The 25,057-nt window shown below is 49.5% G+C and overlaps 1 protein-coding gene across 2 annotated transcripts in view; it reads left to right on the top strand.

The window, feature by feature from the left end:
• The first annotated feature begins 6,511 nt into the window (after positions 1-6,511).
• Positions 6,512-25,057, top strand: part of MECR (mitochondrial trans-2-enoyl-CoA reductase) — a 36,560-nt gene continuing 18,014 nt past the window's right edge. Inside the window, exons 1-7 of one of the 2 annotated variants that reach the window (XM_088459945.1) lie at positions 6,512-6,688; positions 12,472-12,569; positions 14,809-14,940; positions 23,972-24,115; positions 24,212-24,314; positions 24,585-24,687; positions 24,762-24,835. In XM_088459945.1, the coding sequence (XP_088316071.1) occupies positions 6,588-6,688; positions 12,472-12,569; positions 14,809-14,940; positions 23,972-24,115; positions 24,212-24,314; positions 24,585-24,687; positions 24,762-24,835 (755 nt within the window). In that variant the 5' untranslated portion in view covers positions 6,512-6,587. Of the gene's footprint in view, positions 6,689-6,914; positions 6,990-12,471; positions 12,570-14,808; positions 14,941-23,971; positions 24,116-24,211; positions 24,315-24,584; positions 24,688-24,761; positions 24,836-25,057 lie in introns of those variants that run through there. The other variant, XM_088459946.1, reaches the window with a different exon arrangement.

Here is a 25,057-nt window from a genome sequence, read left to right as displayed (position 1 = left end):
AAAGGTATGGACAGAAGACCACGTGGCTGTCTTGCACAGCTGAACTGCAGAGGCACCACGGCGAGCTGCCCATGAAGGACCCACAGACCGGGTAGAGTGAGCTTTAAGAGAAGATGGTACCGACAGGCCCTCATGAATGTAAGCCTCAGAAATCGCCATGCGAATCCATCCTGCCAAGGTTTGCTTAGTGGCAGGCCAACCCTTCTTATGGAAACCATAGAGGACAAACAGAGAGTCCGATTTCCTAAATGAACTGGTATGGTCAACATAAATCCTAAGAGCCCGTACCACATCCAAGGAGGCCTCACCAGCAGATAGGTCTGGGGAATTAAAGGCCGGTACTATAATTTCCTCATTGATGTGGAAACTATATACCACCTTAGGTAGGAACCCAGGGCGAGTGCGCAGCACTGCCCTGTCCCTATGAAGAATTAGGATAGGGGGGCGACATGAGAGCCCCCAAATCTGACACACTTCTAGCCGAGGCAATGGCCAGAAGAAACACAGTGTTAACTGTGAGCCATTTTAAATCCACTGAGTCCAGTGGTTCAAATGGCGGTCCTTGGAGAGACCTAAGGACCACAGCCAAGTCCCAAGGAGCCACAGGTGGAACAAAGGGAGGCTGTATGCAAAGTACTCCTTGTATAAAAGTGTGGACATCAGGAAGTGTAGCAATCCTACCCTGAAATCACACTGAGAGGGCGGAAACCTGCACCTTCAGTGAAGCAAGGCGAAGACCGTGATCTAAGCCCGCTTGTAGGAAAGCCAAAATCCTGGAAATCCTAAAAACCTGAGGATCATAGCCTCTAGGTCGACACCATTCAAAGAAAGTATGCCACACTCGGTGGTAAATTCTTGTAGTAGCCGGCTTCCGAGCTCTGAGCATGGTGTTAACAACAGAGCTAGAAAAACCCCTGGACCTCAAGAGGGCAGTCTCAACAGCGACGCCGTCAAAGACAGACGACCCAGGTCCGGGTGATGGCAAGGACCTTGACACAACAGGTCCGGACATAGAAGCAACCCCATCGGAGCGTCTATGGATAGGCTCCTGAGATCTGAGTACCAGTGCCGTCTGGGCCACGCTGGAGCTATCAGCAGGAGCGTGCTGCCTTCTTGCTTGAATTTGCGAATCACTCGAGGAAGAAGTGAGAACAGAGGCAGTCTCAACAGCGACGCCGTCAAAGACAGACGACCCAGGTCCGGGTGATGGCAAGGACCTTGACACAACAGGTCCGGACATAGAAGCAACCCCATCGGAGCGTCTATGGATAGGCTCCTGAGATCTGAGTACCAGTGCCGTCTGGGCCACGCTGGAGCTATCAGCAGGAGCGTGCTGCCTTCTTGCTTGAATTTGCGAATCACTCAAGGAAGAAGTGAGAACGGAGGGAAGAGGTACGCAAACTGGAAGGTCCACCGGACCGACAGTCTCTACCCGTACACAGGAAGCTTGTTGTTGTGTCGGTAGGCCATGAGGTCTATCTCTGGAAGGCCCCACTTGTTCACCAGTAGCTGAAATACCACCACTCTCCTGGATCCACATCTTGACGGCAGAGAAAGTCTGCTTCCCAGTTGAGGACTCCTGTTATGAACACTGCCGAGATGGCAGGGAGATTGCCTTCCGCCCACGCTAGAATGCAGGAAACTTCTGGCGGTTTATGTAAGCCACCGTGGTGGCATTGTCCGACTGCATCTGCACGGGCTTTCCGTGGAGGACATGTCTTGCTTGTTGGAGAGCTTTGAATACTGCCCTTAGTTCCAAGATGTTGATTGGAAGCACAGATTCTGCTGGCGTCCACCTTCCCTGGAAGAAGTGTGGACCCAACACTGCTCCCAAACCTCGAAGACTGGCATCCGTCGTCAGAAGGACCCAGTCCGCAATTCAAAAGGGGCGCCCCCTGTTCAGGTGAGTAGTCTGCAGCCACCAGGCTAATGACAGACATACCTCCAGTGACAGCACCATTGTCTGTGTCTTTATCCGGTGGGGCAACCCATTCCATCTGGAGAGGATCAACTTCTGCAGAGGTCTGGAGTGAAACTGGGCAAACTCCACCATGTCAAACATCAACACCATGGAACCCAGTAACCTCATCGCCGAGTGAATAGACACCCGGCGACTCTGCAGGCAACTGCGTACTTTTGCCTGTAATGCAGAGATCTTTACCTCTGTCACAAATATCCTCTGATGTTGGGAGTCCAACAAGGCTCCGAGATGGAGCATCCTCTGTGATGGCACCAGGCATGACTTCTTCCAGTTTATCAGCCAGCTGTGAGCCTGCAACACAGAGATTGTCAATTGCAGATGACACTGAAGGATCTCTGGAGACCGTGCCAACAGCAGAAGGTCATCCAGATATAGCAACAAGTGGACCCCCGGCATCCGCAGGTGGGCTGCCATGACTTTAGTAAACACTCGAGGCGCTGTGGCCAGACCAAAGGGCAGTGCCTGAAATTGGAAGTGTTGGTTTCCCACTGCAAACCTGAGGAAACGCTGCTGCACTGAGACACTGGGAATATGCAGGTAAACATCCTGAATATCTAGCAACACCATAAAATCCCCCGGCTCCATCGCCAAAATGATGGAATGCAGGGTCTCCATCCTGAACCAAGGAACCCTCAAGAATTTGTTGAGTGATTTGAGGTTGAGGATGGGCCTGTAAGACCCATCGGGTTTCTGTGCCAGAAAAAGATTGGAGTAATACCCCGATCCTCTCTGGGACAACGGGACCGGCACTATAACTCCAGCCTGGAGCATAGAGTGGATCACCTTCCGGAATTCCTGGGCCTTGTCTTGGTCTGACTGAATGCCCGTGGTGAAAACCTCCGCCGGAAGGAGGGCGTACCAGAGACCACTTCTCTTACCCAAGTGTCTACGGTTGTGAGACACCAGCACTGGGCGAACTGAAGAAGCCGGCCTCCCACTTTGGGGTCCCCCAAGGGGAGGCCCGTCCAGTCAGGCTGAGGGCTTATTGTCCGACTTGGGAGTTGGACGTCCTGTACTCCAAGCCTGCTTCTTTGGCTTGGCAGATTTCTTGGCTCCTTACTGACTAGGAAAGGACTGCACTTTGAACTTACCCTGGGCCCTATAGGGCCGAAAGGACGAAGTACGAGACCCTGATGGGACTGTTGCCGATGGCAGACACGCAGACTTAGCTGCTGCCAGAGTGGCCACAATTTTGTCCAAATCAGGGCCAAACAGGACCTGTCCATTAAAGGGCATGCATTCCAATCCCTTTTTGGAATATGCGTCTGCTTTCCAAGAACGCAACAAGAGGGTGCGGCGCGCAGCCACTGCTGCTGAGGAGATTCTGGAAGTGAGGAGCCCTATATCTAAGGCTGCCTCATTAATGTACGTAGCTGAGTCTGTGAGGTTACCCACTAACTCCACCTGCTCAGGTGGCAAGTCAACGTCTAGAGACAACTCCAAGCTATCAGCCCAACGCTCCATGGCTCTGGCAACCCAGCACACGGCCATTGCCGGTCTGGACGCCCCCCCTCCGTAAGGGAATAAATGGATTTCAGGATATTTCCACCTTGCGATCCGTAGCATCCTTTAAGGAGGACATGGGCAATGTAGCACTCCTCACTAGGCGTGTGACATGAGAATCCACCTGTGGAGGGGTTTCCCATTTGGAAAAATAATTATCCGCAAAGGGGTATGCAAAAGCCAAATGTTTTGGAGGCTGGTACCGCCTACCTGGATTTTTCCACGCCTCCTTTAAATGATCCACTAACTGACCAGACAGATGGAATACAGTGGCATCACCCTTAAAGAAGGCATATTTAGATTTGGCCACAGGGGAATCGTCAACTGTAATAACCAAGGACGCACGGACTGCCCGTATAAGGCCAGGTATATATATTTTAGACTTGGACTCCACCTACTTAGTATGAGGCAGCTCCTGGTCTGAGAGGTCAAATATCTCCCCGTCATCAGACGTTATGTATAATGAGCTGTCTGAGACATTAAAGGGTTGTAAGTGCCTTAGCAAAACAAGCCCAGGGCGGTTCCTGCACTGGCGCAGTTACAGAAATCGGGCGTGAAATTATATAACATGAACGACATAAACCTTCAGTGTGCCCCTCACCCTCCGCTATTGGTACAGTACATGCGGTACACTTTAGCTGGAGAGGAAATTCACGTTCACTTTCAGACATGATGAGTGTAACAGAGAGTGTGACTCCCCTCACAGACAATATTTTTACTGTGAGGCAATGAATACCCTGCAACACCGCACCACAACAGTTTTTGCAGAACAAGAACAGGGATAATAAAATGGCTGACAGTCAGAAGTGAAAGTACAGGCAGACAGCGCTAGAATTAAGGCCCTCATTCAGAGCCGTACGCTCTGAGCAGAGCGCACGCTCTGAATGAGGGCCGGGCTCCATTTTCATGGAGCGTCCTCCTGGACGCTCGTATAGCTGTGGGTCACCACCCACAGGCTATACGAGCGTGCATTGTGATGGCCGCGATGGTCGAGACCATCGCGACCATCGAAATTGCGAGTCGGAGCCTGCGGTTGAGGTTTTCAACCGCAAGCTCCGGAGTGATTTTGGCTCTATCAGAGCCAAAATCACTCCCACTGACATCACTAGTGATGTCAGTGGGCCGGCTTCTGACGGGAGGCGTTCCCGTGGGAACGCCCCCGTCAGGGAGGCACGCCCCCGGCACGCCCACCAAAGGGGGCGTGCTGTCAATCAACATTGACAGCACGCCCCCTTTGATCGGACACAACGAGCGAAGGACTTTCCTTCGCTCGTCGCGTCTGGCGCATGCGCACGACGAAGCTCCCTCCGTCGTGCGCATGCTCAGTCCATAACATCGACCCACTTGCGAGCGGACAGCCGCTCGCGAGTGGGTCTGAATCAGGCCCTAAGTCACATACAATGCAGAAATAAATCCCTGCACTATCAGTACTGAGATTAACTACGCAGATACAGAGCCTGGTAGGAAACAGTGCAGCATACTCTGACCTTACTCTGGAGGAGAGGTATGCGGGGGGACCCAGACCGCGATGCCACCTGTATCAGCTTCCAACAGTGTTTGCACACTTCATTAGAAAATGGCTGCCGTGGAGCAGAGAGGAGGCGGGCCCAGGGAAGGGGCGCTGATACAGCCCGCCAGACCGCTGTGGAGAGGCACTGTGCAGCAGGGGAGGCGCCGGTTGCTTGACAGGGAAGGCGCGCTCCCCTGGCATGATATTAACCCCTGGGACCCCGCGCTGTACCGCACATGCTGTGGCCCACTGTCCCTGGTGGTCTAGTGGAAGCGCAGGTTAATACCTGGCTCCATGCGCAGCCTGTCCCCAGGGTACCCCCTGCCTGGAGACCTACAGGACTGTGTTACCGGCAGGTACCCTCCGCAGGACCCCGCCACTTAACTGCCCCCTTGAATCCAGCCACAGTCCAGGTAATCCGGGGTTACCGCTAGCTGTGACCCCAAATACCTACCAGCATCCCTGGATCAGTACTGGCGTTCTGGTCCGGTGGGGTGTAGGAGCGACAGCATGAACATCAGTACTGACTGTCTATGCTGTACAGCTCATTTGTGCAGCAACAGCTGCTTGTAGAAAACTTCAGGGGCCATTATAGCCCCACTCTGCTTGCAAGTAATCCGACTCCTGGACGAACACAACGAAACTGAGATGCCTTGGCTCGGAGGTGGGGTATAGGAGAGGGACCCCAGTGCATCCTGGGAGGATGCAAAATTAACTCTGTGGTGTCCGATGCCTGACGTCATCACCAATACCCCAAGGTATCCTGTGGATACCCTATGGATCCTGATGTAGAAATATTCAGTGACCATTATGTGCAATGACGAAGCAAGAGACTATGGTCCTGATTCAGAGGTGGACACAGTGCCAATGTTTGCACAGTTGAGTGATGTTTTGTACTGTGCATGTACGAAACGTCCAGTAAACCCTTAAGGCGGGTATTCACTTGCCGACAATGAAGGAGTGAATGATAACGGTATCGTTCATTATACTGTGCAGTGCCCACACTGAACGATATGTCGTTCAGTGCAGGCAACGTCCCTCATCCCTGAACATGCTCAACCTGATATCGTCAGGTTGACCGTCATGTTCGAGCGATGCCGACAAAGACCAGCAGGAGTGTGCATCGCTGGCCGTTGCCGGCATATCCACTGCACGATTACTGAACGACTGAATAACGATGTCATTGATCAATCGGCCATTTTTTGGGGCAAGTGGATTACACGCAGCTATCAAACTACTCTCAACCTCCATAATGTAAGTATTTTTGGGGGGTTAGCCACATACAGTAAAGGAGAAACCTGTACCTCTCGAGCTGTTGTGGGCCTACAAATTGCAGTATAACCAAACTACGGTTTGCACAAGAGACACAAAGGTTATGGAACCTAGATGAATGAAAGGTCAGTGTAATTGTAATGACAGGATGGAGACACTACTAGTAACTATTATCCTAACGCAACAGCTGCTACCGGGGGGGCTGCTGCTTAGTCAGCGGCGCCGCTGTGGTTGGGCGTAGCCGCTCAGGTGACTGACGGGAAAAGCAGTGGGCGGGACGTCGGCGTCACAGCTCAGTACACCAGAGAAAGGAGAGAGGACATGTGGCTGCCGGGACTGAGGCTTCTTCGGCGGCAGCTCAGCACGGCGGCGGCCCGGGGCCTGGTGTACGAGAAGCACGGGGAACCCACACAGGTGTTGCGGTGAGACACCCATATGATGAAAGGCGGCCTATAGAAGCGCAGCATCATGGGAGGAAGGGCAAGGAGAGGGAATGGGACGCCGAGCGTCATGTGCGGAGGGGGTGTGGCCTGTATACATGTAGCAGCATGCTATAGCTGTAGCTCCTCCCTCTACTGTTCTTACCTGTAATTAAATCAACCAGGTTAGGAGTTTTTTCAACTGTTTGATCTACGTATAACGGACTCCGAGTCCGGAGCTGTCACATACCACAGAGGCACAGACAGTAGTATATGTGGGGCTTGTGGGTGAAGAGCAACCAAGGTCAGGAACACAGACGCTGCCGGGTCCCAGAGGTTTTCTGGGTGTAAAACTGTCCTTTTATTTGTCTTGTCAGCGTGCACACAGCATCATTTCCCTTCTGAGTATATTCCTCTCCATTAATTGCCTTTTGCTGGGCTTGGCAGGTTGTGCAGAACGTGTCACCAACGGGACAGGTTTTTTTTATTATTTCAAAGTGGGACATGAGAGTATTCAGAGTCTAAGTAGCCAATTTACTTAAGGAGGAGAGGCGTCACTAGTGTTGGTGTCATCTGGTGCTATAACTCATGGTGACACCCCTCCCCCACCAAAAAATAAATAAAATTGATGCGCAGCTCCGCAACTCTCCCCAAATATCAGTCCAGCAGACACATTTACACAATGCCCCCAGTAGTGGTGTCCCGTATGTAGTGCCCACAGTAGTGGTGCCCCTTATGCAGTGCCCCTATGCAATGTCCCCAGTGGTAATGCCCCCTAATAGTGCCCCCAGCGGTAGTGGTAATGCCCCTTATAGTAGTGCCCTCTATAGTATTAGTGCCCCCTATAGTAGTGACCCCAGTATTAATGCCCTTAGTAGAAATGCCCCTAGTAGTAGTGCCCCTAGTAGTAATGCCCCCTGTAGTAGTGCCATCAAAAGTAATGCTCCCTGTAGTAGTGCCCCCATTAGTAATGCCCCCTAATAGTGCCCACAATGGCAGTGGTAATGCCCCCTATAATATTACCCCCAGAAGTAATGACCCCTATTGTATTGCATAGAGTGTAACAGTGACTGCCAGATAATGCAGAGAGCATCGTAGTAACCGCCAGATAATGCAGAGAGCGTCATGGTAACCGCCAGATAATGCAGAGAGCGTCATGGTAACCGCCAGATAATGCATAGAGCGTCATGGTAACCGCCGGATAATGCAGAGAGCATCGTAGTAACCGCCAAATAATACAGAGAGCATCGTAGTAACCGCCAGATAATACAGAGAGCATCGTAGTAACCGCCAGATAATACAGAGGGCATCGTAGTAACCGCCAGATTATACAGAGAGCATGGTAGTAACCGCCAGATAATACAGAGAGCATTAGCAGTAACCGCCAGATAATACAGAGAGCATCGTAGTAACCGCCAGATAATGCAGAGACCATCATTGACCCACATATAACCCATAAAATGAATACACCCCTTATACACACAGAAACACAATGAGTATACCCATGCACATACATTAATACACCATCCCCAGCATAGACACTCTCTCCTCACTGAATTAGTTACTTCCCATTACACCTACTGTATACATTAGACCATAGTCACTGTGCTGGCTGCATGCTGTCTCCCAGCTCCTTCTCATCCTCTCTGACTGGGAGGTGGGCTGGGAAGAAGCAGGGACAGTGTACAAACTACTTATCAGTATTCAAGTGTAATCAACAGTATTTGAATACACTTGTAAACTGGCAAATGTTTTGTAGACTGTCCCTGCCAGTGCCTGCTCCCAGCATGACGATCTGTCAGGCAGGGAGGGAGCTGATTCACTGAAGAGAGGAGGAGCAGGAGCTCAGCTGCCATGATCCACCCCGGCGGCGGCTTCAGTCAGGCTGATCGTCTTTACACTGACAGCAGGTAATCAGCCCCGTGCCTCTAGCGCTCCCCCCCACATGTAGGGGACTGTATGAAGAGCACAGCCGCACTTGCCACTTACTGTATAGTAGGCTGCCGCTGGCTGTCTCAGTGTGACAGGCGCAGCGCAGCCGGCAGAATTAAAAGCTGTCTCAGCAGCTGCTGCAGGGAGAGCGCCTCTCCAGCCTGGCGTCTCCCTGCAGTGCAGGCTATGCTGAGCGGTGGGCGGGGATGAGTCAGATTTTGGTGTCACCCCCTTGGAGGGTGACACTCGGTGCGGCCCGCCCCCACCGCACCCCCCTTGTGACGCCACTGTTGAGGAGACTACAGGTATCCCCACATGGATCTAAACCTATATACTATTTTTATTCTGAATGCCTTTACGTCCCATGCTGAAACACTCCTATCTGCATCACTAGTACGTAATCTGAGGAAGCGAGCAGCCAGTGAGCTGTGAAACGTATCATTGATAGTACTATTCATATGCTCTTCATGACGCTTTTGCTCATGATCTTTTGTATAAAAAAATACAACTATGGTATAACCACACTACGTTGGAGCAGGAATGTTTATTTGAAAAGAACAATAGGGCCTGATTCTGAGGTGGACACTGCAGTATTGTCTGTATTGTTTCTGCGGCTTTATGCAACTATCACTTCCCTAGTGTACATCTGTGCATGTGCAAGGACTGAAGCTTCCCATACATCAGCGCTGGATTGTAGCGATGGGATCGGAAACGCCAACCAGCGGCCATCGATGTTCCGCGATCCGTCGCAGTGTCGGTGAAATTCTACATGTTAAATTTCACCGATCTGCCAATCACGATCATTTTTTGATCGCGATCAGCATATCTGTGAATTTCAGCGATGCCAGGTTGCAGGATCGCTACATCGCGATGATGCATCGCAGATGTATGGGGCCCTTGAGACGCCCACTCTGGTTGTCTTTGCACTCAGCTACTGCTTATGTTGGGTACACACTGTCCAATCTGTCTAGTGAGATGGAAAATCTGGTAATGTGCTGTATGGGAGCAAACAATAGAAATTTGCTCCCAACACTGGAAGACAGACAGGATTTTCCTTCTCACCACACAGATTGGATTGATATAGCTTTAGGTGTGTACGCAACTTAAGTGAGTCTTTAGACACACCATTGGTTGCACCATTGAAATTTGTACCAGCCCTATGGCAGATTATCCATCTGAGTGTGGCCTCCGTTGTGAATGATTCTACTGTATATGCAGCCACTATCAACGGCACACCCAAAAGATGGACCATCCCCATCCATCCGCTTAGCCACCAACCAGGAACACCAATACATTTTCAAAACCTTTCTGAGACTCTGTGCATGCAGACTCCGGACGCATGCGCAGCAGGAAAAAGAAATGTTCAGCTCCGTCCAATATCAGCAGTACACCCGACTCAGAATCAGCCCGTAGATGTTTTCAGACCCTAATTATGGGGACATTGTTGGTCCCTGATTAACCTGCACCAAAGAGATCACCTCCTGTTTCTAATCAGCTAAAGGGTATTCTGGATGCCCCACTATCTCAAAGTAGCAGCAACATTTACTAGGAGACCTCTATTCAGAAGATTGGAGCAGATCTCTCATCAAAAATTGTAATAAATATACTTGTTATTACAATAATAATATCTGTCTTAAACAAAATATTTGATATTCCATTGTAGATCAATCATACTTTTAGCCTCTCTGAAACTGGAACCCTGAAGGTCTGGAGGTGCAGCATTATACCCCTTTTCCACCAAAATTCCGGGTCTGACCCGGAGTTGGAACAGGGTTCCTATCCGGATCAGACCTGGAATTTTGCCGGCACTGACTCGGGATATGCCGATTTCCCGACATCGGGAAACTGACTGAGGTGATCCCGACAGCTGGCTTCCCGACTGCTTTATCCTGGCGTGGGTTAAATGATAGGCGTCTATATCTAGACGCCTGTCATTTTCCCGACGCCGGGAGACAGGCGCCCGGCATCCCCGGGGGGGACTTGGGGTTAGGCACCCCCTCCCGGGAGGGTTAGGTTTAGGCTAGGGGGAGGGAGGGTTAGGCACCCCCCCCGGGGTTTTTAAGTTTAGGCAGTGGGGAAGGGGGGGTTAGGGTTAGGCACCCGTTAGGGGGGTTAGGTTAGTTATTACTTACCTCAGGACGATCGGGATACCCAGCGCTGTCGGCCTGCCGCTGCCAGGATCTCTTAATCTGTCGGGCAGCCGCTGACGGGTATCGATATTTCATACCTATTCCACTGCAGGGATTAGGAATGGGTATTGGTGGTTTGCCATCAATGGCTGAGAAATGGTTCTCTGCCATTGATGGTCAGATGGCAATGTTGTTTTTTTTTCATCTAGGGCAACAGAGCTTAGCCCGCTTCTGGTGGCCCCCTAACCGGACATTACCCACAGCAGGGAAGGCTATCGGGTGCAATCCACCAATGGTATCATGCCATTGATGGTAACCAACAATGGTTAACTCACTGATGGCCATCCAGGCTATAAAGATATAGGGCCTGTTTCAGAGATTTACACAAAGCTGATATTTTTGCCTATCGAGTGATTGTTTGCGAAAGCTGCACTGTGTGCGCAGCATTTGCACTGTGATTACATCTGTACACGGGAACCATTTGCAAAGTGAGTGACAGGTTGTCAGCGCTTGGGTGTGGTAACGGGGGGTTAGAAGAATGCATAAATTAGACATTGTGATATCCTGTGCAGCATGAGGGCTCTCTGCGTGTCAGGAGAGCTGCAGTGTTTGTGGCTGGTCAGACTTGCCCCATATGCACCATGATTGCCCAATGTGCGTCAATGTTACTGATGTTTATGCTGTTGCACGTCGTATAATTATGAGAAGGCAGCAGTGGGCGTCCCTATGCTCTGCTGTGCTTTGAAAGGTATTAGCATATTTTAGCAACAGAGATCCATGAGCGAATGCAGTTGCGATTGCATTACTGTCCGTCTCTGAATCAGGTCCATGCTTCCGGGAGGGGGGTTTCGGGGGGCTTGGTGTTGGGATTTCTACCCTTACTACACTATTCAGTGCAGTCACTGTATACAATACCAGCAGAATTACAGCCTCTCTGGAAAGAGCATTAGTGTATGCCTGCACCCTTCTGTTACAGAGGAGAGCCAAATGCATCTAGCTTTTCTTTTTTGTCTTTATTCCTAACAGTTGCTGCACCATTCTTTACCTTCTCCATCAGTTTGATAACATTAAAAATTGTGGTCCAGCAGTTGTGGCTTTTTAATTTGATTTTAAAAATAAAAAGTGATCCCAGACCCAGGATCCTGTGCGTGATCTATAGAAACATAAACATTTTGTAGGTAAATTAACGCCTGCCAATCATTTGGTATCGATGTACATTTTTGGGCAGTCACTAGGGGCGATTCAATTCAACGCAAATTGAATAGCGCCGGCAGCGAGCTTCCGGAGCTATTCAATTCAGTGCGCTGTGTGGTCGGAGAATGCCGGTTATCGCGCCTTAACAAGGCTGTTAAGGTGCGTTAACCGCCGCGCAAAGCAGAAAAATAGCTGCGCGCTTGGCACTTTGGTCGGATTTCTCCTCGCATCCCCAGGGGGGTGCGAGAAGAAATCCTTAGCACGCCCAAACAGTGCGGTGTATTGAATAGCTGCAGGAGCTCCCTCCCGCGGCTATTCAACATCTGTTTAAATTTAATTCCCCCCCCTGAGCACAATAGCCTCATCCCTACTTACATTTTTATATCTATTCACGTAACTTAAACAACGCTAGCAAATGTGCTACTCTTTTTTTAATTTAAATGATTATAATGTATAATGGTGATGCTATTTTATAACATGCTTTAACATGACATTAAAATGTGTTTTTTTGTCTTTTATTTTATTTTTTAGTCTGCAGGGTCTAAAAGTTTCCTCTCCATCTAATTATGAAGTACGAGTTAAAATGTTGGCTGCCCCCATAAACCCTTCAGATATTAACATGGTCCAAGGTAAGAGCTTTCTAATCAATATAGAGCAAGTGTTCTACTTGACTGTAGAAAACATTTACGTAATTTATCAACACTGTGATTCAATATATACTTACAATTTAAAAAATTGCAATTGTTTAAGAAATACAACTGACCCACTAGTGCCTGGTGTGACGCAAAACTGTAATGACACTATATACTATACTTTAAATAGAGTAATGTGGATGTAAGATGATACAAAAAAAACAAATGTTGTATTGGAGGACCAGACATGATGGGAGATATCAAGAAGGAATAGCAAGCATACAAAACCCCTTCACCACTCAAATTATGCCCTTTTAACAGAGACTAAGGGGTAGATTTACTAAAGCTTCTAAAACAGACAAGTGGTGGTGTTGCATATAGCAACCAATCTGCTTCTTTCTATCATTTCTCTGTTGCATTCTAGAAAATTCTAGCTACAACCTGATTGGTTGCTATGGGCAGCACCACCTCTACTTGTCTGTTTTAGAAGCATTAGTAAATCTACCCCATAGCACCAGTCCACCATGGAGATCAAAATGTGTCCACTGGTGCCTGGCTCGTTCCACCACATGTCCCCTTTCTCCATGTAGAGAGTATTGTCTGTCTGATTTAGCTTCCTAAACTGATAGTCCTATTTCCTATCTTGTAGTTATGTCCTATAAACCAATAATATTACAGAATGAGTATGAGGAATATATACGATTTGTTGAAAGGATAATGGCAACGTGATTGAAATATGAATTAAAGCATTTTACCCTTGTTGGTAATATGGCTTTAAACATGATTATACAGCTTCATGTTTAATGCTAACATGGTTAAAATGCTATAAATCACATCAGAACCGCGTCTTGATTGTCATATCGACATAACACTGCAGACATTTGTGTCAACAGCCTTACTGTCGACTGAATACTTTCCTAGGATGATAATCTTCTAGCCGGTGTGACATGCTATCTAGGAATAAGAATACCATACTTTCTTAACAGCTCTACTTTGTACGCTGGCCACCAGATTGTGGTCGGCTTTGTAAACTAGTCAACAACATAGTGCTGTGCTCTGTAAAGTAGGATCTGGAAAGGTTTCAGTATAATTTACTGCCGACCGTGGTTGTCCGCGCCCATCTTGCCTTCGATCGGTAAGCCGGGTGTCGGACTCCCGACGTAGGGAAAATGACAGGCGTCGGCATTTCGACGACTGTCATTTAACCCTTGCCGGCATTATACAGTCTTGCTATATAATTATATGTTGATCAAATACTGTAGGAGCTGCATTGTTAACCTAAAAGCACAGACGTCTTCCACTGAAATCTGTTTGTGGTGTGTGCATCTATATAATAATTCTACAGAGTCTGATACAAGTCAGACATGGGCAGTAGGAGCATTTCTGACTCAGGACAGACTCATGCTAATACTACCCTATTCCACCCCAGTAATAGCTCCCACTATAGGAGGACTAAGGCCTTCATTCAGAGGCGGCTGTACGGCCTACGACCGCCTCAATGTTTTTCCAGTGTGCATGCGCACGAGGGAGCCGGCTCCTTCGTGTGCATGCGTGAGACCCGCTACGACTGACAGCGCCGGTCATAGCGGGTCTCTTTCCAAAGGGGTCGAGCTGTCGATGTTGATTGACAGCTCGCCCCGTTTGGAAGGCGGGCCGGGGGGGGTGGCAGCCCAAACGGAGGCGTTCTCATGGGAACGCCTACCGTTTGGGGGAGGCCCCACTGACATCACTAGTGATGTCAGTGGAGAGCTTCCGGCTCTGACAGAGCCAGAAGCTCTTCGGGGCTTACGACAAGTGAGACCCTACCCTAGGGTCTTGTCGTAAGCCCCGATGGTCGCGATGGTCTCTGACCATCGCGACCATCACCCTAGCGGTCGTTAGAGCTGTGGGTGTAAACCCACAGCCTAACGACCGAAACAGAGGCGGGCGGTCAGGATGCAAGCGGCCGCCCAGTTTCTGAGCGACCGCTTGCATCCGACCGCATCTGAATGAGGCCCTAAGAGAAGTGACCACAAGAAAGTGCTATGGGGGAAGCAGGACCACTCAACCCAGCAATTGTCAGGTCTCATATGTTAGTATATTGATTTCATAATGAATACAAGTGGGTCTCCAGAATGTTTTGAATTGTGACCCCAGAGGAAGGAGTGTTCATTACCCAAATAAAATGTTTTCTTGGCATTCTCTCCTAACACAGTTTATCAGATAAAATATTAAGTTCCTTTTACGTCTTTTCCAGGGACCTATGCGTTGTTGCCCCAACTTCCAGCTGTAGGGGGAAATGAAGGAGTAGGTGTAGTTGCAGAAGTTGGAGCTCATGTGTCTTCAGTCCGGTCTGGCGATTGGGTAATTCCTGTGGACACTGGTCTAGGTGAGAAAATAAATAACGTTGAGATGGCGAAAGTGTTTCTGCAGGTCCGCTTTACCTATTCCCACCACTATTTATAGTTTGATGGCACTAAGTGGGCATGTAGTCACCATGTCGACAATCATAACGTCGACACCACAATATCGACAGTCATGATGTTGAAATGTCGACATGTTCACAATGTCGAAAATGTGAAATGTCAACATTCTGCGGAGGGATAGGGTTAGGCTGTGGAACGTTAGGGTTAGGCTGAGGAGGGAGATTTAGGCACTAGAGGGGAGGGTTAGATGCTTTGCCACCGGAATCGCTACAGGATCAGCCAGAAGTCATCATGACATCACCACGGTACCTGGAAGACACCACTGGAGCTGCCAAACCCACCAAACAAGGAGAGGCACCACTGGATCACCAGGAACGTTTGTCAACATTCTAATCCTGTTGACATGTTATCACGTTAGACATGGTGAATGTCGACATGCTGTACCACATGTCACTTAGTGTTTTAGTCCAACCTATACAGTACAAAATATTTAAGATCCCCACTCAAAGAAAGATTATGACCAAATAAGCCATTTCTAAAGTGCATCAATATTCCACAAATTTTATTCAGTGGATCCAATGAAAAATTATTAAACTATACCTTCTATTTATTACAGTGTTTACATTATATATGTTTTCAATTTTAAGTGAAACCTTTGATAACTGCTCGGTTTTGATCTGTTTGCAAATTGTTAACACCGCAGGCGGTAGGAACTCTACCCAGCTCCCAGCACTAATTATTCAATATATAAACAATTGGCACGTGTTAAATCAGCAGCATATGTAGGAAGTTTAGTGTCAAAACTTCAAAGGATTGCGAGATTAAACATATAAAGAAAAGGAACACTGCGCTTGATAACGGCCTAATACGTATGAATAGATCAGAAAATATATTATTAAAAAAGATACATTTTATATCACATTTAAATACATGTTATTAATACAAGCCATGCAACTAATATCCATAAGAACAGGCACAAAAACATAAAATAAAAATCACATTTGATTGGAAATAATATTGCTTTTAAATTAATTTCTTTGTAATCATCAGATTAAAATAAAGTAATTGAATTCCTATCCACTTGTAAAAAGGTAAAACAATATGTAGCAGCTGGTATTGAGAACTGATGTAAAAAGTATCTTTTGTGTCTGTGCTGGCGTCCCAGTACAGACACTATTTCATAAGATCACAGTTACAGTAGGTCGGAAAAACGGCTTTCTCTCCACTAATATATTGGTTTGGATGATAGCCGGGTGTTTGTGATCACAGCTATAGATATGTTCGCTCACCTCTCCAGGGTCCACCGCAACCAATCGAGGCGTCTGTAGCTGCAGCTACAGACTGCACTCTGCTCTGCTTTCCAAATTGCCCTGTAAGTCAGTGAGTTTTCTCGTGTCTGTGATTTGGACATACGCCGCTCCCCTTGCAAAGGATGAGCTGGTATTAGCACTTCTGCTTGCGGCTTGTATGTACGCTGACTCGCCTCTCCACAATGACCGGGCGCCCCCGCTGGGTCAAACCAATTCAGTGGATGAGTGTAAACCGCTTATCCCATAGGTGTGAATCTAGGAGATGTAAATGAGTCCCAGTAGCTGCTCCGTTCTGGGTAGTGCGGACCAATGGTAGCCACTTGAGAGGTGGCATATGAAAATTTGGTCAAACTGTGAGACCGATCAAAAAGCTTCTGCCATGAACAGGAATAAAACAGCACTGGTGCCAGTGCTGTTTTATTCCTGTTCATGGCAGAAGCTTTGTGATCACAAACGCCAAGCTATCATCTAAACCAAATATATTAGTGGAGAGAAAGCCGTTTTTACGACCTACTGTAACTGTGATCTTATGAAATAGTGTCTGTACTGGGACACGAGCGCAGACACAAAAGATACTTTTTACATCAGTTCTAAATACCAGCTGCTACATATTGTTTTACCTTTTTGCAAGTGCATAGGAATTCAATTGCCATCAGTATTGGACTTTATTTAAATCTGAAAATAATATTGCTTTTAAATGAATCTCTTTGAATGTGAGTTTTATGTTTTTGTGTCTGTTCTTATGGCTTGTATTAATAACATGTATTTAAATGTGATATAAAATGTATCTTTTTTACTACTATATTTTCTGATCTATTCATACATATTAGGCCGTTATCAAGCGCAGTGTTCCTTTTCTTTATCTGTTTGCAAATTGGTATTTATTGTCAAAGGTAGTCGCTGCTAATTTGTTTATTAAAATAAGCCATAGACACCACTGAAACATTTCTCGTAAAGATCGGAATTATGCACATTCTAGAATATTTGCTTGACACTACCAAGGAATAACCATACAATATGCATCATACCTTACAGAAATGGAAGCACCATTCTCCTATTCTCCTTGTCCACTGAATCTGCAAGCACTGACAGGCAGGGTAAACCTGAGGCAAATCTCCCCTGCAGCTCTCTGGCCTCCTTATCATTTAGGAAAGTCTTGATAGTATCACAGAATTTCCTTTTATCAGTAGGGAAGTGTATGGTTTAGCTGTACACAGTGGGGGTGATTCAGAGGTGGACGCAGGAAAGGCATGTGCTCTGATAGTTACCGCACAGAGACACAGATTTGAAATTGCATGTAGGGGGTCGTTTCTGGGTGGTAACTGGATGGGGGTTTACAGACGCGGGTGTGTCACGGGCATGTTGGTGTCAGCACCCATGGTCAGTCAGACATTCTGTGTCTGCCAATGTCCCATGGTGTGCCGAAGGTGTGTATTTGTACACACCAATCAGCGGAATCGCGCCGCAGCTGGTGGGCATCTCAATATGATGCCCATCGGCTATGCCATTACCATAAAGAGGCAGTAGCGGCTGGTTATTGCAACTGCGTCCACCTCTGAATCGCCTCCAGTGTGTGCTTCCCACATTTTGTATGTTGATTGTGTGACCAGGCTGTCATACTGCCTGTATAAAATGCTCTGTTGATTACACATGCCTGTAATTAGCTAACAAATGAACTATATGTATAAAGAGGTTTTGCCTACTGTTGTACAGGTATAGATTTTCCTGTCTCATTTAAGTTTACTAACCAACGGTCCAAATTGGCAGTCCAACTAAAACTGTGCTCCACACAGCAGTTCTAGTTACAAAATTGATGGGGACCACCACGCATTTTTTTTTTTTTTTAGACTGCAAAACTATGTGGTCAGTGTTTGCCTACTTCTCTGGCATATTGTTCAGTTGGGGGAAAGTGCACGTGGGAGCAAACGGCCGACTAGCATTTGCTCCCACACACAGGTATATTATCGTTCCAAGTAGCCAACTACAGACGTGTCTTCTTGCATCCTTGCCGCTCGCGCTGCAAATGTGCGCACGCATCGCTCATGCGATTTGCCACGACTGCGTGCGCCGCTGTACGCCATGCCGTAAGCTGAGTTTGCACCATGCAATCCTGTGGGGTCGCAGGTGCTAATGCAGCGCACGTACCCGTATATTGGCACGACTTGCTACATAAGCGGGCAAAAATTCAACTGGACATATCTGTAGTTGGCTGGTTGACACAATAGTTGTTCCGTGTATGGCCAGTATTCCATACACTGAACCAACTTATTCATCAGACTAGCCAACCTGCCAACTTTTTCAGCAGACTAGCCAACTTCTCACCAACTTGTAATGTCAGAAGTTGGCGAACACTGAAAAAGAACAATCCACAGCTTTTGTCACACTATTCCCCTCCTGCACAGCAGTCTGTCACACTGTTCCCCTCCTGCACAGCAGTCTGTCACACTATTCCCCTCCTGCACAGCAGTCTGTCACACTGTTCCCCTCCTGCACAGCAATCTGTCACACTGTTCCCCTCCTGCACAGCAGTCTGTCACACTGTTCCCCTCCTGCACAGCAGTCTGTCACACTGTTCCCCTCCTGCACAGCAGTCTGTCACACTGTTCCCTTCCTGCACAGCAGTCTGTCACACTGTTCCCTTCCTGCACAGCAGTCTGTCACACTGTTCCCTTCCTGCACAGCAGTCTGTCACACTGTTCCCTTCCTGCACAGCAGTCTGTCACACTGTTCCCTTCCTGCACAGCAGTCTGTCACACTGTTCCCTTCCTGCACAGCAGTCTGTCACACTGTTCCCTTCCTGCACAGCAGTCTGTCACACTGTTCCCTTCCTGCACAGCAGTCTGTCACACTGTTCCCCTCCTGCACAGCAGTCTGTCACACTGTTCCCTTCCTGCACAGCAGTCTGTCACACTGTTCCCTTCCTGCACAGCAGTCTGTCACACTGTTCCCTTCCTGCACAGCAGTCTGTCACACTGTTCCCTTCCTGCACAGCAGTCTGTCACACTGTTCCCTTCCTGCACAGCAGTCTGTCACACTGTTCCCTTCCTGCACAGCAGTCTGTCACACTGTTCCCTTCCTGCACAGCAGTCTGTCACACTGTTCCCTTCCTGCACAGCAGTCTGTCACACTGTTCCCTTCCTGCACAGCAGTCTGTCACACTGTTCCCTTCCTGCACAGCAGTCTGTCACACTGTTCCCTTCCTGCACAGCAGTCTGTCACACTGTTCCCTTCCTGCACAGCAGTCTGTCACACTGTTCCCTTCCTGCACAGCAGTCTGTCACACTGTTCCCTTCCTGCACAGCAGTCTGTCACACTGTTCCCTTCCTGCACAGCAGTCTGTCACACTGTTCCCTTCCTGCACAGCAGTCTGTCACACTGTTCCCTTCCTGCACAGCAGTCTGTCACACTGTTCCCTTCCTGCACAGCAGTCTGTCACACTGTTCCCTTCCTGCACAGCAGTCTGTCACACTGTTCCCTTCCTGCACAGCAGTCTGTCACACTGTTCCCTTCCTGCACAGCAGTCTGTCACACTGTTCCCTTCCTGCACAGCAGTCTGTCACACTGTTCCCTTCCTGCACAGCAGTCTGTCACACTGTTCCCTTCCTGCACAGCAGTCTGTCACACTGTTCCCTTCCTGCACAGCAGTCTGTCACACTGTTCCCTTCCTGCACAGCAGTCTGTCACACTGTTCCCTTCCTGCACAGCAGTCTGTCACACTGTTCCCTTCCTGCACAGCAGTCTGTCACACTGTTCCCTTCCTGCACAGCAGTCTGTCACACTGTTCCCTTCCTGCACAGCAGTCTGTCACACTGTTCCCTTCCTGCACAGCAGTCTGTCACACTGTTCCCTTCCTGCACAGCAGTCTGTCACACTGTTCCCTTCCTGCACAGCAGTCTGTCACACTGTTCCCTTCCTGCACAGCAGTCTGTCACACTGTTCCCTTCCTGCACAGCAGTCTGTCACACTGTTCCCTTCCTGCACAGCAGTCTGTCACACTGTTCCCTTCCTGCACAGCAGTCTGTCACACTGTTCCCTTCCTGCACAGCAGTCTGTCACACTGTTCCCTTCCTGCACAGCAGTCTGTCACACTGTTCCCTTCCTGCACAGCAGTCTGTCACACTGTTCCCTTCCTGCACAGCAGTCTGTCACACTGTTCCCTTCCTGCACAGCAGTCTGTCACACTGTTCCCTTCCTGCACAGCAGTCTGTCACACTGTTCCCTTCCTGCACAGCAGTCTGTCACACTGTTCCCTTCCTGCACAGCAGTCTGTCACACTGTTCCCTTCCTGCACAGCAGTCTGTCACACTGTTCCCTTCCTGCACAGCAGTCTGTCACACTGTTCCCTTCCTGCACAGCAGTCTGTCACACTGTTCCCTTCCTGCACAGCAGTCTGTCACACTGTTCCCTTCCTGCACAGCAGTCTGTCACACTGTTCCCTTCCTGCACAGCAGTCTGTCACACTGTTCCCTTCCTGCACAGCAGTCTGTCACACTGTTCCCTTCCTGCACAGCAGTCTGTCACACTGTTCCCTTCCTGCACAGCAGTCTGTCACACTGTTCCCCTCCTGCACAGCAGTCTGTCACACTGTTCCCCTCCTGCACAGCAGTCTGTCACACTGTTCCCCTCCTGCACAGCAGTCTGTCACACTGTTCCCCTCCTGCACAGCAGTCTGTCACACTGTTCCCCTCCTGCACAGCAGTCTGTCACACTGTTCCCCTCCTGCACAGCAGTCTGTCACACTGTTCCCCTCCTGCACAGCAGTCTGTCACACTGTTCCCCTCCTGCACAGCAGTCTGTCACACTGTTCCCCTCCTGCACAGCAGTCTGTCACACTGTTCCCCTCCTGCACAGCAGTCTGTCACACTGTTCCCCTCCTGCACAGCAGTCTGTCACACTGTTCCCCTCCTGCACAGCAGTCTGTCACACTGTTCCCCTCCTGCACAGCAGTCTGTCACACTGTTCCCCTCCTGCACAGCAGTCTGTCACACTGTTCCCCTCCTGCACAGCAGTCTGTCACACTGTTCCCCTCCTGCACAGCAGTCTGTCACACTGTTCCCCTCCTGCACAGCAGTCTGTCACACTGTTCCCCTCCTGCACAGCAGTCTGTCACACTGTTCCCCTCCTGCACAGCAGTCTGTCACACTGTTCCCCTCCTGCACAGCAGTCTGTCACACTGTTCCCCTCCTGCACAGCAGTCTGTCACACTGTTCCCCTCCTGCACAGCAGTCTGTCACACTGTTCCCCTCCTGCACAGCAGTCTGTCACACTGTTCCCCTCCTGCACAGCAGTCTGTCACACTGTTCCCCTCCTGCACAGCAGTCTGTCACACTGTTCCCCTCCTGCACAGCAGTCTGTCACACTGTTCCCCTCCTGCACAGCAGTCTGTCACACTGTTCCCCTCCTGCGCAGCAGTCTGTCACACTGTTCCCCTCCTGCGCAGCAGTCTGTCACACTGTTCCCCTCCTGCGCAGCAGTCTGTCACACTGTTCCCCTCCTGCGCAGCAGTCTGTCACACTGTTCCCCTCCTGCGCAGCAGTCTGTCACACTGTTCCCCTCCTGCGCAGCAGTCTGTCACACTGTTCCCCTCCTGCGCAGCAGTCTGTCACACTGTTCCCCTCCTGCGCAGCAGTCTGTCACACTGTTCCCCTCCTGCGCAGCAGTCTGTCACACTGTTCCCCTCCTGCGCAGCAGTCTGTCACACTGTTCCCCTCCTGCGCAGCAGTCTGTCACACTGTTCCCCTCCTGCGCAGCAGTCTGTCACACTGTTCCCCTCCTGCGCAGCAGTCTGTCACACTGTTCCCCTCCTGCGCAGCAGTCTGTCACACTGTTCCCCTCCTGCGCAGCAGTCTGTCACACTGTTCCCCTCCTGCGCAGCAGTCTGTCACACTGTTCCCCTCCTGCGCAGCAGTCTGTCACACTGTTCCCCTCCTGCGCAGCAGTCTGTCACACTGTTCCCCTCCTGCGCAGCAGTCTGTCACACTGTTCCCCTCCTGCGCAGCAGTCTGTCACACTGTTCCCCTCCTGCGCAGCAGTCTGTCACACTGTTCCCCTCCTGCGCAGCAGTCTGTCACACTGTTCCCCTCCTGCGCAGCAGTCTGTCACACTGTTCCCCTCCTGCGCAGCAGTCTGTCACACTGTTCCCCTCCTGCGCAGCAGTCTGTCACACTGTTCCCCTCCTGCGCAGCAGTCTGTCACACTGTTCCCCTCCTGCGCAGCAGTCTGTCACACTGTTCCCCTCCTGCGCAGCAGTCTGTCACACTGTTCCCCTCCTGCGCAGCAGTCTGTCACACTGTTCCCCTCCTGCGCAGCAGTCTGTCACACTGTTCCCCTCCTGCGCAGCAGTCTGTCACACTGTTCCCCTCCTGCGCAGCAGTCTGTCACACTGTTCCCCTCCTGCGCAGCAGTCTGTCACACTGTTCCCCTCCTGCGCAGCAGTCTGTCACACTGTTCCCCTCCTGCGCAGCAGTCTGTCACACTGTTCCCCTCCTGCGCAGCAGTCTGTCACACTGTTCCCCTCCTGCGCAGCAGTCTGTCACACTGTTCCCCTCCTGCGCAGCAGTCTGTCACACTGTTCCCCTCCTGCGCAGCAGTCTGTCACACTGTTCCCCTCCTGCGCAGCAGTCTGTCACACTGTTCCCCTCCTGCGCAGCAGTCTGTCACACTGTTCCCCTCCTGCGCAGCAGTCTGTCACACTGTTCCCCTCCTGCGCAGCAGTCTGTCACACTGTTCCCCTCCTGCGCAGCAGTCTGTCACACTGTTCCCCTCCTGCGCAGCAGTCTGTCACACTGTTCCCCTCCTGCGCAGCAGTCTGTCACACTGTTCCCCTCCTGCGCAGCAGTCTGTCACACTGTTCCCCTCCTGCGCAGCAGTCTGTCACACTGTTCCCCTCCTGCGCAGCAGTCTGTCACACTGTTCCCCTCCTGCGCAGCAGTCTGTCACACTGTTCCCCTCCTGCGCAGCAGTCTGTCACACTGTTCCCCTCCTGCGCAGCAGTCTGTCACACTGTTCCCCTCCTGCGCAGCAGTCTGTCACACTGTTCCCCTCCTGCGCAGCAGTCTGTCACACTGTTCCCCTCCTGCGCAGCAGTCTGTCACACTGTTCCCCTCCTGCGCAGCAGTCTGTCACACTGTTCCCCTCCTGCGCAGCAGTCTGTCACACTGTTCCCCTCCTGCGCAGCAGTCTGTCACACTGTTCCCCTCCTGCGCAGCAGTCTGTCACACTGTTCCCCTCCTGCGCAGCAGTCTGTCACACTGTTCCCCTCCTGCGCAGCAGTCTGTCACACTGTTCCCCTCCTGCGCAGCAGTCTGTCACATGTCCTAGCCCCTGCGCAGCAGCCTGCCACATATGTCCTCCCCCTATACAGTAGCTTGCCACACATGTCCTCCCCCTATACAGTAGCCTGTCACACATGTCCTCCCCCTATACAGTAGCCTGTCACACATGTCCTCCCCCTATACAGTAGCCTGTCACACATGCCCCCCTCCCCGTACAGCAGCCTATCACAATGCGCCCCCTTGTTTGCTGGTGTGAACAGTAATACATGACCAACTGCAGTCATCTATTTGCTATTTTGTTTGTTTTTCTTCACATCTATATTATTTTCCTTTTTGCTATTCTTTCAATTTTTTTTTAAGAAAGTAGTGATAGAGGATGGATGTAAATAAAAATGTATAATTTTCTTCAGGTACATGGCGTACAGAGGGTGTGTTCAGTGAGGAAGCCTTGGTCCGGGTCCCCAGTGACATATCTGTAGAGGGAGCAGCAACCTTAAGCGTTAACCCTTGTACTGCATACAGACTGCTTTCTGATTATGAAACCCTACGGCCAGGTATATGATATTTGAAAGAGAAGGAGTGGGAGAGAAGCCAGTTGTATTTATTTAGACTGGTTTTCTTTTTATTTCTCTTCTTTTCTTCCTTGCCAGGTGACTCAGTAATACAGAATGCCAGCAACAGTAGTGTGGGTCAGGCCGTTATACAGATTGCTGCATCCCTGGGCATCACCACCATTAACATTGTGCGAGATAGGTACAGTATGTGCAGAAATAGGTTGCATGTGCAAGCAGAAAATGCTGTAAAGGTGATAGAGATGTGGTAGAATTGACAAACAGTACTGTATGTTAGTATTTCCCTTTTATATTTCAAAGCACTTATCTTATAATAGTTACATAATTTATATTAGAAGAGCTCCTGGGATAGACTGTGAACAAAGGTATGAATACAAATAGAATATCAGGATTTAGATATCGATCTGGAGACTTCTATACTGAACTGAGGCACATTAATATGTATCTGCAGGACAGAGCTACAGAGCTTGGTGCATAGACTTCATGAGCTAGGCGCTGATCATGTGATCACTGAAGACCAACTGCGTAAGCCAGAGATGAAAGATCTGTTTAAGGTAAGGCAACTCATCCTAGCCTACTCATTCTAGTCTCCATCTGGAGTCTCTATTCAAAATTCAGTCTCTTACAGACCTGTCCCCGCCCCCGATTGGCATTAAACTGCGTTGGTGGAAAAAGCACAACTGAGATGTTGCGCCATTTGGAGTAAGTATTCTTATTTATAGCGATAGAATAGTTATAGAAAAGAATGTGTGGGAGGGGAGGTTGGTTGTGCCCTTTTGCCTTCTTTAAAAGTTAACAGAAAAATTGAGGAATCTTTAATATGTAACACTTGTGGAATTGGAATAGATCTATTTTTACACATTGACCAAAATGGTCCCTCAGCCCAAACTAGCCTAATATTCACATAGTTACAATGTGTAAACT

Source organism: Taudactylus pleione, unplaced genomic scaffold (genome assembly GCF_031769625.1).
Source record: "Taudactylus pleione unplaced genomic scaffold, aTauple2 ptg000959l, whole genome shotgun sequence".
Taxonomy (NCBI): domain Eukaryota; kingdom Metazoa; phylum Chordata; class Amphibia; order Anura; family Myobatrachidae; genus Taudactylus; species Taudactylus pleione.
Note: the sequence above shows the minus strand (reverse complement) of the source record. Positions and strands in the feature narration are given on the sequence as shown.